At 47.5% G+C, this 16,286-nt stretch overlaps 1 protein-coding gene across 1 annotated transcript in view; it reads right to left on the bottom strand.

Annotated features, from left to right (window-relative positions):
- Positions 1–8,101: 8,101 nt before the first annotated feature.
- Positions 8,102–16,286, bottom strand: part of SMG5 (SMG5 nonsense mediated mRNA decay factor) — a 1,109,458-nt gene continuing 1,101,273 nt past the window's right edge. Inside the window, exon 22 of the mRNA XM_069607113.1 lies at positions 8,102–12,870. Coding sequence (XP_069463214.1) covers positions 12,787–12,870 — 84 coding nt within the window. The 3' untranslated portion in view covers positions 8,102–12,786. The remainder of the gene's footprint in view (positions 12,871–16,286) is intronic.

Genomic DNA, 16,286 nt, shown 5'->3' with positions numbered 1-16,286 from the left:
GTTTAGGAAGCACGGTGATGACCGCCTCACGGAGGGACCGGGGGAGGGTGGAGAGGCGCAGCGACTCCTCCCAAACCCCGTGAAGGCGCAGGGAAAGAAGAGCAACATGTTCTTGGTAGAACTCGGCGGTCAGGCCATCTGGACCGGGGCTTTCCCTTTAGGGAGGGCTGACAGCGGTGATCTCGTCAAGGGTGAAGGGAGCATCTAGTTGTTCTTTGGTGGCGAGGGATACAAGGGACATTGGAATGCGGTCTAGGAGGTCGTCAAGATCCTGCGGGCTGTGCTCTGGTTGCTGGGCATAAAGGGTTGCGTAGAAATCTGCAAAGGTCTCAAGAATGGGCCGGTCGGCCCAATGTCGCACTCCGTTGCTGTCAATGATACTATCAATTCGATCTCTGCCCCCCTCGGCCCGGGCGAGGTGGGCAAGAGTACGGCCTGGTCTCTCTCCTTCACCATACTTTCGGGCTGCAATGGGGCGGGCAAGGTATCTTATCTCGCTGTGGGCGAAGGACTCGAACGTGTCTAGTTCAGTTCTAATCTGTGCCAGTTTGGGCGGAGAGGGGATGGCCGCGTACTCGCGCTCTAGCTCCCCAAGTCTGGACTCAGAACGGCGCAGGGAGTTTCTAATATCTTTCAGGACCCCAGCCTCCCTGGAGATGCACAATTCCCTGATGAAAACCTTGAAGGCCTCCCATCTCACCCCATCCGTTGTGTCATGGCGTTTGTTACTCTAAAAAAACGAGGTGATATCTGCAAGGATGTCAGCCTCGAAGACTATGTCGTGTAATGCGTTGGATTTAAACCTCCAGTTAGAATGCTGAGGGAGGATCAGGTGCAAGGCGATGTCCAACGTGATAGGGGAGTGATCGGAGAGTGTGCGAGGGAGAATCTGTGAAGTGAGTGTTTTGCCCATGAGCCCCGCAGAGAGAAGGAAAAGATCAATCCTGGAATGACTGTCGTGGACGGAGGAGTAAAATGTAAACTCTTTCGATGTTGGGTGGAGTACCCTCCAGGCATCCACCAAACCGGCAGTGAGCATGTGTGTATGGAGGCGGCGAGCGGCCCTGGACAACGTCCTAGGTGCAACACCGGATCTGTCCAAGTCGGAGTCGAGGATGAGATTCATGCCCCCCCCCCATATGATGGGAACCCCAACATAGCCCAGGAGGATGTCAAGGATGTGGTCAAAGAAATCGGGTGCATCAGTGAATGGGGCATATGTGTTGACCAGAAGGCACTCCGCATTAGCGAGGAAACAGTGTAGGATCACATATCTACCCTGGACATCTATATGGCTGGTACGAAGGGAGAACTCCAAGGACTTGTGAATCAAGGTGAGGACACCTCTGGATTGTGAGGAGAACACAGTGTAATATTTGTTGGGGCCCCATGACGGGGCAAGAAAGGACGATAATTGTGCGAGGGCATGGGTTTCCTGTAAGAAAAGTATTTTGACCCCGTGCCTCTGGACGTAGGCCGTGACCCTGCGTGCCTTCGTATAGTTGCTGAGCCCTCTGACATTCCAAGACATTAGCCTAATAGCCATTCAGTAGCAATTTAAGGGGGATCCGAGTAATGTGTGTCATATATTGTCGAACAGGTGCTGGCCACTTGTACAGCTGCTAGATGTGGCATACCCAAAGCTACCACTGTCTCACCATTTTTGTTATTATAACTTCCCCCGATAACACCTCCCCCCTCCCTCACTGCCACCCCCAACATAGCAGTGCCCAAAAACCCACCCAAAGTCTCATGGCTTTTATGCCAGGCCCAACGGGGCTGGACGAACTCCCAAACCAAACAGGGGAGCAGCCAGTGAACTAAACAAGCCAAATTCGGCGTTGCAACTGCAGCGGGGGTAGCTGCTGCCGTGAGCCCGCTTACAATGATTGAGTGGTGGAACACTCCAAATAACATACAACGGCAACTAAGTTAAGTGTTAGAGAAGACACCTTAGTAGAGTGCGATATGCATAGGGTACAGAAGTACAGGATCCCAGTGCAGGTGCAGTATACCGAAGATTATACAACTGTGACCCATGTTGCGCTACATGAAACTTCACAACAAGTTACAAGTAAATGAATGCGTAAAGAAGGATACATGAGATTACAAGGAAAATGCAAATGACCAGCATGGTAATGGTACAACAACTGATTCAAGGAAAGGGTGTATGGTAGGCAGACTCAACCCTCGTCCACAGGGTCGCCCTCCGACCCCGGGACGGGAATATGGGCCTCTATAAATTTCACCGCCTCCTCCGGGACTGTAAAAAAGTACAGTTTATTATGGTGGGTGAGCTTCAGTCTTGCAGGGAACAACATGGCGTATTCCACCTTCCTCTCTCTAAGCACATTTTTCACACCATTAAATTGCCTGCGCTCCATTTGAACGTTCACTGAGAAGTCAGGAAAAATACGGATAGTCTGGGCTTCAAATTTCAATTTGCCCCTTTCGCGAGCCAGCCGGAGAATGTGGTCTCTGTCCCTGAAGCTGAGAACCTTGGCAATGATTGGTCTGGGGAAGTCACCCGGCTTGGGGCGCGGGAACAGTGAACGATGGGCGCGCTCAATAGTGAAAAACGGGGAGAGTGGAGGGTCACCCAGGAGGTTTCTCAAGAGAGTCTCGACCGCAAGCTCCATTTTGCCATTGAGGGCCGCCTCCGGGACCCCCATAATACAGATATTGTTCCTGGGGGATCTGGACTCTAAGTCATCACATTTCGCTTTAAATTGTTTCATGTCTCGCACCAAGTTAGAGACCGTGCTCTGAAGCACGTGTACCTCATCTTCAGTGGCCCCAATCCTAGTCTCGGCCTCAACCAGTCTAGCGCCATGCTGATCCAGTTTGGTGCGTAGTGAGGCTACATTGGCATTTATGTCATCCAATTTTTCGTGAAATGACGCAAAGTTTTTGGCCATGGACTCCATGAGTGTCGTAAGGTCTGGCTGAGGAGAGCAAGAGGATGCATCCGGGTCGTCGTGAAGGAGGGCCGCCCCACCTTGGTCCTGTTTCGCAAGTGTTTTGGCAAACTTGTCCATCGCTCCAGCTCTGTTGGCCCCACGTGCCTTGCCTGACATATTTGGGGGCACAATGAGATCAGCGGGGTCTATAATGTACTGCAATGGGAGCCCTGGGGATTTATGTAGGGACTTCGGCGCTCACTCAGGAAAGGGCCAGCAGCTGCCTCAGGGGCAGGAGCAAGGAGAACTCCCAGCCAGTATGTTCCAGGGCACTGGGTCCCCTCAGGGGGGAGACAAGGTGTCCGACACGGTGGTATAGCCTCGAAGGGAAAGTGACAGGCGGCGCTCGCCCCAAAATCAGGAGGGGCTGCAGCAGGAGGAGCAGGTAAGATGGGGTCGCCTGGTGATCTCAGGGCATAGGCAAGTAGATACAAAGGAGGGAGATGCCCAGAGTCACACCAGCATGAGGGGGGTGGTCCCGGGATGTCTGGTATGTGTAGGGGCCCCTGCGCCACAAGTGGTAGGAAAGGCGCAGTCCGTGGACCAGGCGGTCTGAGAGGGCGTAGTGCACAGTGAGCCGAACCCCAACCTCCTTACGTTAGGTGATCCCAAGGCCAACAAGGGACGCGGGGGGGTAGAGGGAGCAATGCCAGGGAGGAACAGCAGGAGACAGGCCGTCCCAAGAAGATCAGAGGGCGAGTTCAGTCCAGAATGCTCAACGCAGGGGAGCTCCAGCCACCCCCGCGGAGCTGCAGGGAGAATTCGGCCACCGCCGGCCGACGGCGACGCCGCAGCCCCAACAGCAGGGGCCTAGGGTATGAAGTGCCGCTCCAGCAGCACTCAAGGCCCAACGAGGGCCGGGGAGGCGAAGGATGTGCTTGTCGCTGCCCGCGGGGCCCAGCAGGCTGCTAGGCAAAGTTATGTAGCAGCCTCCTCCAGTGCGGGGACCCGGCAGCCGAAGGACGAAGGGGGGGTCGGGGCCGCAGCGCCGCGGCCCAGCACAGGAGCGGAGTCGCCGAAACTCCCCGGAGACAGGTCCCCACGCAGAGGAGCCGCCACGGAAGGCCCGCAGAATCGTTGCCGCTGCCCCCGATGCTCCCAGGGGTGGTCGGTCAAAAAACCGAAAAAATATCGAATCACCAAAATCCCGAATCCAAAATCTCGAAAAAAAAAAATCTCGAATTATTTATTTATTTATATGTATTTGTGGGTTCAGGTAAGTATAAAAAAAGGGCAAAATAAAAAAAAAAGAAAAAAGGGGGGTTGGGGGAACCCCCCCATTTCGAAATAAAAACGTATTAAAAAAAAATTCGAGATTTTTGTTTTCGATATTTTGGATTCGATATTTTTGTTTTCGATATTTTGTAATTCGGTTTTTTCACTATAAACCGCTCCCAGGAGGCGGCTGATCAAGGAGCCAGGCAGGCAGGTAGTAGTGTGGAGCTGCAGGTACAGCGGGGGGCTGGGGAGGATGACGTCGCCCAGCAGGAGATGAGGACCTGGCTCCGATGCGGGACGGGCGGGGAGGCGGCACGGTCCGCCGCACCAGTTCGCAGCACAAGAAGTCCAGGCCCGGAAGCCAGTCCGCACCGGACACAGGGGAAGTCGCGGGCCGCAGCCGGGAATCGCGGCCCGAAGGCCTAGACCACTGGGCGCCAAGGGTAAATCAGTCCCGGAGCCACAGATTTCAGCCGGACCTGGATCAAAATGTCGAGGAGTCCATGAGCCGTGTGATGAGCAGGGTCACAGCCTCGGATGGAGCAGAGATCCGCTGATTCAGACGGATTATCGGCATACGGGGCATGGAGCAAGAGAGCTAAGCAGCCATCTTGCAGGCTGCTCAACAGCGCCCCCGCTGAAGAAGGTTTTTTCTGGTGAAAAAGGTTCCGTCACTTGTCCCTTGGAAGGGACGCCTATACAGTATGGAGGAAAGGGGAAGGGACTTAAGAGTACAGGTGCTTGTGGTGTGGCAGCCATGTAGTGGTGTGGAAATAAGCCTACTTGTAGTCTGAGGAGCAAAACCACCCATGTGAACCTCTCCACCACACACACACCATTTCTTTCCTCCCCTTGTCTCTCTTAGGGACATTACAAAAAAGGTAGAAACCCTCTTGAGTTTGTGGGGGAAAGCGGTTTCATGGCATTGAGCCGAAGCAGTTTCTCACCCTGCAATTCGGATGAAAGTTGGTAGGATGAGAAGGGCCAAAGGGGAGGGCAGGAGAGGAAGTCTGCCCCCTTTTCGGATCACTGAAATGGTCCATGAGTCAGCAGTATCCAAGCAGCAAGATGGAAGACACAGACCCCCACCCTCCCATAGGTTTTGTATTGGGTTGCACCTGAAAATGGTCAAACCATGGGCTTGTCAGAGGACGAGGACAAGGTGACTCAGAAGTACTTCTTGATTCTCCGCCTCTTCATTTGGGAGCACCCAAGAAGAGGTTTTCTATCCTTGTTCTGTGAATCGGTTTGGGATACCCCAAGTATGACAGAGGGCCTGCTGCTGTCTCCCTTCTGAAAGGAAAGGGAGGTTGGCCTAGAAACATTTGCCCATCATTGTGTTGACCTTCTCTTTAGAGAGCACCCCAGTGAATGGGTGAACAACACTTACCAATCAAAGGGTTGTGGATATGACTGTTGTGTGCCTTCTGAATAAGCAGAAAACCTATAAGCAATGCTATTCGTTGTACGTGAAGGCCAGGGCACTAGAGGCAGTAATCAAGTGTCCTGTTCCCACGTCAAGGATCTGCGGTATCTGATCCAGAGGGCTGCCAGACAATGGTCTTTCCCCTCTAGCAGGTCAGTGGTGAATTTGAAAAATATCGACAATTTTTAACCAAAATCCCCTAAAATGCATTGGCTTGATGCTGGTGGAGAGCACTGTTGGTGTACCATCTTTCCCCAAGCTTATCCAAGTCATTGTCCTCCTTTGCGGAGGGAGAGGACACCAAGTGACCAGCCAAGGGGGGGTGCAGCCCTTTGGAGAGGGCAGCTAAGACAATAGCCGATTGGACTGGAGGGTGCAAGGACAGGCAGATCTCCTGCAATAGAAGTCTGAACGTGGCATCTAGAATCCTATTCATGGGTGTCACCGAGTGCTGGGAATCTTGATTTCCTTCAACACAGGCTGTTGAGGGGAATGCCCATGTTTGTCATTCCTTGAGGGCAGAAGGTCAACAAAAACAAAAGAAATCTGCTTAAGGAGGAGGTGCTACAGTCCAAAGAATTCCACCAGTTGCAAAATTCGCTTCAGTGTTTGACAAAGAAGGGAAGGTGCCCCCCATGCCCACTAACACCTGATCTCCCTACAGAGAATCTGGGTCGTCATTGGCAGTGTCTGCGGGTGTCTGGGCCCAGGGGGGTTGGGCTGACATTGTTGGGGAGAGGAAAAGTGGACCCCAAGGAACCGGCTGGAGTGGCCTTTTAGGGCCCACCACTTGGCAGCAGCGTTACACCATATTTCGTGAAAAAGTACCCTTTTTACATTGCCTTTTTTTTTTTTAGCACTGGATGTCTTTTTACTGAGAGTCTGAGGAGGGCACTTCCAAGCAGGGTTAGAGCAACGGATTAAAGGGAGGCCAGGATTGGTTTCACCTTTGGGAGGACTTGAGCCCTAACTGGACTGGGAGCAGGCCATGTCTCTGGTCCTCAGGTGAAAGCTCAATGGAGTGCCCAGGGAATCCATTGTAGGCACCTTGGGATAAGATCCAGTGCACGTGGCCTACTGGCCCAGCAAAAGGTGTGAAGTACCTCTTATGGTGAGGTGGCACCCACCTATGGGGCCTGCCAAGTCGTTTGCGGGAGCTCAGGAAAAAGCCCATTAGGAGTAGCTTCAGTGACACGTTGATCTCTGAAGGTCCCTGTGGGAACCTTAGAGGTGCGCTCAGTAGAAGCCACCTTGCAGCCAAAAAGACAGTCACTAGAACCCCCTCCCAACCCATTCTCAATTTTAAGGCACTTCACTTCAAAAGGCAACCCAGACAGAGAACCTTGTCCCCTGGCGGAGGTGCCTTAGAGAAATTAAGATTACCTCAGTCAAAGTAATGATGAAATCGATGTGTGGTGTGGAGGTATGCAGTAAGTGGAAGCAGTCTTCCTAAATTCTAAGCCTCTTCATCCGTGTCCACCGTGAAAAAGAACTGCAGGCCACGCAGAGGGCTCTGGCTTGATGCACTGCAAGTTACAATGCGTGTGGGTCCACAGGCGAAACATAGTGCTTACACAACAGCATTTAAACTTGCGGTTTTTGGGGAAAAGAGTGAAATGTCTAAAATAAAAATAAACCAACTAAGACGCAGTGAAGAGTGCAGTCGCCAAGTAGAGCTTTAGTCCAAACCCATGTGAAGTGAAGTGAAGGGCAGTGTCCATGACAATGGGAGGCCCTGCGCAGGAGGCCTGTACGTTCCACCCTGTTTCTCTTTTTCAAACGTAATACTGCTGGACGACATGCTCCTGTCCCCGTTCAGAATGAGCAGTGATTATTGAGGAGGAAAGGGGATGGGACAAAAGGGAATTTGGAAAACAATACTTCACCACTGCTTAAGGAGCTGGAAGGCTTCCAAAAACAACAGTATTAAACTAATTGTGGTGGTGGAAGGCATAATGGCGTGAGGCGGGGGGAAGATAGCAATGAGAAGTCATGAGGTATGAGCGAGAAAAGGAGAAAGTGAACACGGGAGAGGCAGACAAAGAAAAGTTTAAATGTACCAAGAAATGCCAAGCTTTACCAATTACAATGTAATTGATCCATAGAATACATACTCAAACAGCTCCATATAGGTCTGGGCATTTAGAAACCACATCTAACCCCCAGTTTGAGCAGTTTCATTGTGAACATCTAAACTTTTAAAGCAATTTTGTGCATGTGATCCATTTATCCCGCACCGTCAGCTCATCTGAAAATATGATAGCATATTTTTTTTAACCAATAGAATGTATCAAGCCGTAGACGAGTTATGCTCCTCACTGGACCTGTGCAGGAAACAGGCAACTATTTAAAGATTTTAACACAACAAGAGAAGAAAAAAAAAACATTCTCTCTAGCAGGACCACACAGGATATACACTTCCAGTTGACTCTCTCTCAGGGCTCGTTGCGATTTTAAAGAATATTTTGTTTGCAATCAATAATGGAAGGAGTCAGTGTTTATGCACATGCATTTAACATTACAAGTGTTCATTAAAAAAATAAAAACAGTACACTTTACAACCATAAGCCGTCATGGTCATTGTTACACAACAATAAATTAGCATTTGAGCACAGTGATCATTTTGTCGCTGTATGGAGGACTTGGATGAGATTTCAAAGGGTTCTGCAGCTTGCAGGAGGAATTTCCATTTTCTTTTAGTAACTGCACAGATTTTAGGAGATCAAATGTCTAGGACAACCCTTAATTGAGGTCTTCAAACCTTTCCTGCAACTCTGCACAAAAAGGAGCAAAGCAAAAACAAGCCCGAGTCTTTCAGCTACTGGTCCCCCTTTCTGCTCACAAGAACCATACTTGGACTACAGCAACCACTTTCACAGCTTTTGCTTCTCAAATACAAATGCTCACACTTTCCAACAAAACATCCAACAAGATAAACTGAGGGCACAAATGTAACATTCCAAAAACCTGGGCCGGCCCATAACATTCAGTTTCATTGAATAGAGCCTAAGACATTTGTGCTCATTTGAGGCCACTCCACTGGATAAGGATAATCGAGGGGAATGAGTTGAAGGGCAATATTCATTCTCTGTAAGGGACAGCTTGCTTCTTGCAAGGAAATACGCCACATAATCCTATTTTTCATTAAGCCCCACATAAGTAATTCCAGAGTAACACATGTATGCATGCTAATGGTAACATTGCTGGGGATGACTTCTGAAGCTAAAAGTAGAACATGTGATTGAAAACCCCTTCTAGGAAATGCTGGTCTCTGTCATGCCAATACACTCCAACGAAATGGATACTGTACTACATACTCTAATTAAATTCTGCTGGTAGGAGTAAAGGCCTTAAAGGAATCAACTTCCTGCAAGTGATAGGAGTGTCAGAAAGGTAATAGTTTGAGGGGAAACCACAACAGTACATATCTAATCTGGACCCAGATTTACGATACATTTCTTGCTCCGTTTCCAAACATGTACCAATTGGCAGTCCACAGCAATAATTAACCTGCCTACAGCATTAAAACGTTACACCCAAAGTACAGCATTCTGGAAATATTACAGCTTCGGACCATCACATGGCCAATAATTAGCTGAATACGATAACCAAAAAGGTTTGATGGCCACCACCAAGTAGAAGTATTTCTGCAACTCTACGTCACATCTTCGTCCAGCATTCTTAAATCATGTCCAGTATATAATTTGTTAAGCGTAATTTGATGGGTGGTTCCTGTACTTGGGGGTGCTGCAGATCTCCCCAATTCTATGTAAAGATACCCAACGTTTGATTGCATCACACACTAAAATTCAATCCAATCAGAATGGATTGAAAGACATTTGTAATTGAACTCTACCAGGAACAGCCTTCAATGTTATTTTATTCTCAGCTATTATGCTACATGGTTGACAAGAAGAGGAGCTCCACCTGTTTGTCTTGTGGAAGGGCATCCATCTACCTGCTCTATCTTCCTAAATTTCTCACAAATAACTTTTAAAAAACATAGCTCACATGTTCAAGTGGGAGAACGAGAGGTTATTATTTGCAGCCAAGATTTAAAAATGATAGATCCTGACACAGGAGCTGAGCGATCTTAGGTTGTGGAAAAAAAGCCCTTAGAATTGCTTGTCCAAGAAAACAGACCAACATGAAACTTTATTAGCCATCTGCCTTGCACCACTAGTCAGACCGACAATGATGCAAGTTCCACACAAGGGGACACATTAGACCCCTAACTTTTTTCTGTTCCATCACTGCTGTCCCCGTTTACCCTCAGAGCACCTCAGTGGTAGTCTGCAAAGCAGCTGCAGCAACTAGATCCCAAAAAGGAGAGGAAAACGAACAAGTACAGTGTGAGCTTTTCGGTAGAAACTGCACCAAAGGCATCAAACAAATATGAGATTGGGGCTGCACCATTTGCTTAAAACTGGTAATTTTAAACCATTTTCGACTCTGTCTGCTCTCATAGTGACCCTACTTCATTGCAGGGCTGTTTGAGTGAATTCTTAATACCTGTTCCCAGGTACATTTTTAGTTCAGAGGAAGCTGCAGTGTACATTTTTAATACAAACGTGAGGCACAATAAGATATCCTACTTTACCTTCTGCAACCATGTATTTAAGCCTGAAGCCCATTTTCAAAAGTAGTGAATTGTAATGTATTCTTTAAGTCAAAACCTTTTCCACCAAATCTGCTTACCCATCACCAGTTTATTTGTTTTATGCAGTCAGTGATAACGGCACAGTCTTTTTGAAAGAGGATTATGCAAGTTTTCATGGAAAATGTAAATATTATGTATATTCTACCAAGAAATACTTGTGTGCCGTGCTTTCCAAACCAAATGTGATGTGATCATTTACTTAAAAAAGGGTATGCTGTCAGGGTTTTGGATAGTTGGAAGACATCCACATGTGTCTGCGATATAGATGAAAGCTCTGCAGTTTTTGGAATGACTGCTACAATATGTGGTGCCAAGAACACGTTAGCACAACATTATTTCCATTAATTTGATAATCGACAAAAGGATGGCACAACATATAACCAGGGTAGAACTTGAAGGATAGTGCCTGACATAGTGCACGGAAACAACCCCCGTACAGATATTGGACTTGCTTCTGCCATCCATACTTAATCAACTATAGGTAACACCCACAGTACTTGGTTAGTGGTGGCTGAACCAACTTCAAATTTGATACTATTTTGAACGTACCTTCCGTTCTCTTAGCGACCAATATTTAATGCTAAAATTACAGTGATCTTTTTCATTTTCGTCAGGGAACAAGTCTTCTACACAAGCCCCTTTTAAGCCACCCACTGGTAAAATGTACCAGTCCCCTTGATATAACTCCTTGGGTTGCAGTAATATTTTTACCCGCCCAGGTAAAACGTAAACTAGCCTTGACCTACCGGACAAGTGAATTTTCCAAGATTGGAAAATATGAGGGTGCATGCTCTGCCACGAGGATCAGGAGAGTTCATGCGTCCTAAACTATTGCCACAATTCTTCTCTAATCTGGGCGTTTTTGAACACCTCATGCAAACTCTGAAACCAAGCGGCAGAGGATGTGTAGGGTAAACATGACCCCCTGGCCAGACTCCTATCACACAATTGCTCATTCCAACACTCAATACATTCACCATACTTTGTCAGAGACATCAATCCTTCACTAAACACAACATTGAGCAGTAAGCCTGCCATGACAACCACTTTATTCCCAATAATTTAGAAAACACACTCCCCACATAAAGGGCAGAGGTTAAAGTTCTAGATGTTTGGAAGAGCTTGGATGTTTAAAGTTATCAAAGTCAGAATCACTTTGCGTTTAAGTGACATTCAGTCTTCTTCACAACTCCTCAAGTTGTTGAAGTTCATCACTTATTTCTTTTTCTTTTTTTTTTAAAGCCTGTTTATTCCATCATGGACTTCCCTTCAATTTCACTATTAATCAATCATCGAAACACCTTGAGTTGAAGCCTTCTGACATTTACATAGGTGATCAACCAAAGCAGCATTCATCGCTGGCTAAATCGTATGAACACACGTGAAAGTGTAATAGGTCGGGCCAGAGAACTCGATATGCACTTGTCTGTGCCCTAGTCTCTCTCTACATCACAGTCTCTCTCATGCAGTCACTTTAGAGGCTGATATACAAAGAATTGGTCTTTTCACAAGCTCTGCCTTTCACATGCCATGGTTGTTGAGCCTCATAACTGGACGGAAACCCAGAACTGGGACTGCAAAATAAGTACAGCAAGTATTTGCCTGCCCGGCCAGCCTACTACCTGCTCATGCAAGCGCGCATGTGCACGCACACACACCCACACCTGCATGGGAGTACAACAGAATGCCCAGGGGCATTATTCCTTTCGAATTGAGTACAATCATTGAACAAAACACACAAGAATAGAAAGTGCCTGCAGTTTCAGAACCTGCCCCACACAGTTGCTAATACAGCCATCATGAATCCCAAGTACACTACGAAGCACAAACCATGACCCTCAGCACTGGTGGTGGAGATTGGGATCTGGCTTCTCAGTGCGAAGGGTAATAACCTCTCTTAGAGAAAACATAATTCACTCCCTTCCTAGAAGCTACATTAGCATGGATTTTAAATTTCCTTTTAAAAATAAAACAGTATTCTTATTTATATTCTTTAGAATTGTGAGCACAAGTTCAGGTATCCCAAAAAAATCCCTTTTGTTTGCCAAGACTGTTTAGAAACAGGCATTGAGGCTGGGGAGTTGGGGAGAGATTTGCAAAGGGGTAAAGCAAAGATGCTCTATCCCATCACCAGATGTCACTTTGCAAGAAGCTCCTCTTCACACCACTGTCCCCAATAAGAGGCACGAAAAAATATATACGGACCACGACCAGTCCTTACATTTCAGACAACAAAAAAAGACCAAAGCACTGGAGATGAATGATGAAGCCTTCTTGTGGCCGGGCCAGGTGGGGGAAGGAACAGCTCCACCCCGGACTGCTCTTCCTGGTGTCACAGTTGCGTGTGCGGTGTGCAGGTGTTGGTGAATGCACACGTGCAATTGTGAGAACATGTTGGAGTTTTCTTCCTGTATGATTGTTGCTTCGTGTCCGAATGCCGCCGTCCCTTTGCACTTCGACGCTGTACGTTTATCTGAGAGGGGGGGAGAAAGATGCACCAACAGGGTGATGATCTCATATGCTCAACCCATCTCTTTCCACTGCTTGTAGAACTCCAGCACATTCTTCATTTCTACACTGGCACTGGCAGCTGCGAGAAGAGCAGCCTGAAAAACAAACGGGCAAAACACAACACACATTACAATAGGATAATAGAAACAAGGTTAACAAAACAAAACCAATACTATGCTAATGCTAGTAGTTACTAAGGTTCAGATATAAACGCATGCACTTGGAACGCGAGGGAACATTACTCTTATTTTAAGAAGAGGTATGTTAGAATACACAGTTAAGTACATTATAAGGCAGCAATTGTATAAAACAAAGGGTTTAAACAAAACCAGTACAGTGAATACATTTTTTTATAGAAACCTTAAGTAAAATGTTATAATTAAGAACATTCTGGTATCCCTTAATCACAACAGGTTGATGAGCACTGCACTGAAGTTTTGTAATACATGGCATCTGTACCTTTTGAAGCAAATTCAGTAATAGATACAAAAATGCTGTATTGTTGCCACAATTCATGAAATGCGGCCAGTAACAACTCGCCAAAAAATCAATAGCCATGTGTGATGAATCAGATGGAGTCATTGTGTTTTTCCTGGCTGTGACCTCCTCCCATGTGGCCAGGGGACGGAGGGTAGCTAGCTACCTGATCCAGACCCTGGGGGAGGCTATATGAGGGAGGACCACATGGGGGAGACCACCTAGAGGGAAATGTCAAGGCTTCATCTGGTGATTCATGGTACTCCCTGACCCCTATTTTCCCTTAAGGATAACCCTCCCATACCGAATACCCTTATGGCCTATTGTCATACGTCTCCTCATCCTCCAATAAAAGGATGGTAAAAAATCTTTTCCCCAAGACCCATAGGCCAACCTTCCAACTCTGATCTGACTTGCGAAACGTATGAAAACGCCTTCTCCAGTTCCACCTACCAATCAACCAGGACTGACTTACCCTTGAAAAGCATTTAGAATGTTTACTCAAGTTTATCGTGCAAATTGTCACAAATGGACTTCCTTTGCCAGAATTACCACAATACTGGGAAGAGGGACCGAGCAATGCAGAGCGAAGGAGGCCACAATCCAAAGAAACGTTATATATGACAATGCATTACTTACCGTAAAAGCATTTCTGATGGTTGTATCTGCTTAGATTCACATGCTGTGCATAGGTCCGACATCCAGTGGTCACTGCGGAGTATTGCATTTTGTTTTTCGTAGTCGAAAAGGGGACGTCGACAAGGCGTGTCTGTAACACTATCCCTATAGTGACGTGCGTTGTACCCACAATCCCTCACGCGTCGAGGTCCCTCTGTTTGTATTTTTCTGCCCTGAGGGAGCCTTCTAGACGTGAGTGAGTACAGAAAAGAGAGAAATATAGAAAAGGATGTCTATGTTCCTTCCATCCGAGCGGGGAGGAAGGGTGGGCGCATGTGAATCTAAGCAGATACAACCATCAGAAATGCTTTTACGGTAAGTAATGCATTGTCTTCTGATGTTTGTTAATCTGCTTAGAATCACATGCTGTGCATAGACTAGCGAGCAGTACCTGGAGTTGGCGGTGGGTTATGAGAAGGAACAGAAGAGAAAAGATGTCTTAATACTGCCTGTCCCACCTGGGAGTCAGATCTAGAGTGTGCATCTAGGCAGTAGTGTTTTGTAAAGGTGTGCACAGAACTCCAGGTAGCCGCTTTGCAGATGGACTCAAGGGGAACATTTGCAATGAACGCTATGGAAGCCCCAGTGCCTCGAGTGGAATGTGCTCTTGGCTTGAAGGGTAGTTCTCTCTTAGCAAGAGTGTAACAGAGAGTGATGCATTGAACAATCCATCTAGATACAGTGGACTTTGAAACTGCATCTCCTTCTCTTCCTGCTGCCACAGAGACAAAGAACTGATTAGTCTTTCTCAGTGGTCTGGTTCTTTCCATGTAGAACATGACAGCTCTGCGTACATCTAGTGTATGCAGACTTTTTTCTCCCAAGCTGGAAGGGTTTTGAAAGAACGTTGGTAGTTCTATTGACTGGTTTACATGAAATTTCGAGATTAATTTTGGTGCAAACCTTGGGTGTGTGCGTAGAACCACCTTATCCTTGTGAACTGTTACGAAGGGGTCTAGTACAGAAAGAGCCTGTAGTTCACTTACTCTTCTAATGGAGGTGATAGCTATTAGGAAAGCAGTCTTAAGAGTGAGGTCTTTAAGAGTTGCCTTGTGCATGGGTTCGAAAGGAGGGCCCATGAGTCTAGAAAGTACCACATTTAAGTCCCATCCGGGAGCTGGGTTAGCTATCGGAGGGTGTATTCTCTTTACCCCCTCCATGAAGGCCTTGATAACTGGTATCTTCCACCACGACACTTTAAGTTGGGAAGTGGTGTATGCAGAAAGTGCCGCTAGGTGGACTTTAATGGAATTGAACACTAGACCTGAATCCAGTAAATGGGTCAAGTACAGAACAATGTTAGTGGGAGAGCAGTCAACCGGGTTGATGCTCTTACCTTTACACCAGATGACAAATCTTTTCCACTTGCTAGAATAGCAGTGGCGAGTATTAGGTTTTCTGGCTTCCCTGAGGATGTCCGTACATCTCTGCGGGAGTTGTAAATGTCCAAATTCTATGATCTCAGGAGCCAGGCTGCTAAGTTCATGGTCTGAGGGCATGGATGCAGTGTCCTGCCCTTGTCCTGTGACAGCATGTTGTACCGGCAGGGAAGTTTCACTGGGGGAGATAGGGACATCTCCATCAAGTGAGCGAACCATGGCTGCCGGGCCCACATTGGGGCCACTAGTATCATGGTAACCTGCTCCTGGTGCATCTTGTGCACCACTTTGTTGAGAAGGGGAGTCGGGGGGAAAGGCGTAAACAAATTTCCCTGACCATTGAATCGACAGACCGTTCCCCTTGGATTGGTTCTGGGGGTACCTGGAGGCGTAACTTTGGCATTGTGAGTTCTCCATAGTTGCGAACAGGTCTATTTCCGGGAATCCCCATTGCGTGAAGACGTCTAAGACGATGTCTTCGTGCAATTGCCATTCGTACTCTTCGGGCAGGGGGAAGTCTCTGCTGAGTTTGTCTGCTAGCAGATTGAGTTCCCCTGGTACATGTTGTGCTAGTAGGAACATGTTGTGTTTGAGAGCCCACTTCCATATATTTTGTGACAGTTTGGACAGTCCTGGAGAGTGAGTGCCCCCTTGCTTGTTTAGGTAGTACATGGCTGTGGTGCTGTCTGTGAGGACCATCACTGTCTTTCCTTGTAGGTGTTCCTGAAAGGCCTTCAGTGCTTTGAACACCGCTAGTAGTTCCAGCAGGTTTATATGCTCGGATGCTAAGCTCGGAGTCCACGCTCTGTGAGCAGTCTGATGGGATAGGTGAGCCCCCCCCATCCTGTGAGGGATGCGTCTGTGGTAAGAGTGGCTTCCACTGCGGGTGTGGCAAACGTTTTCCCTAATAACAGGTTTTCTTTTGTCCACCACCGTAGCGAGAGAACCAAGGCCTGCGAGACCACCACTAGATCGTC

Source organism: Ambystoma mexicanum, chromosome 1p, assembly GCF_040938575.1.
Source record: "Ambystoma mexicanum isolate Mex_15411 chromosome 1p, UKY_AmexF1_1, whole genome shotgun sequence".
In the NCBI taxonomy this organism is placed as follows: Eukaryota; Metazoa; Chordata; class Amphibia; order Caudata; family Ambystomatidae; genus Ambystoma; species Ambystoma mexicanum.
Note: the sequence above shows the minus strand (reverse complement) of the source record. Positions and strands in the feature narration are given on the sequence as shown.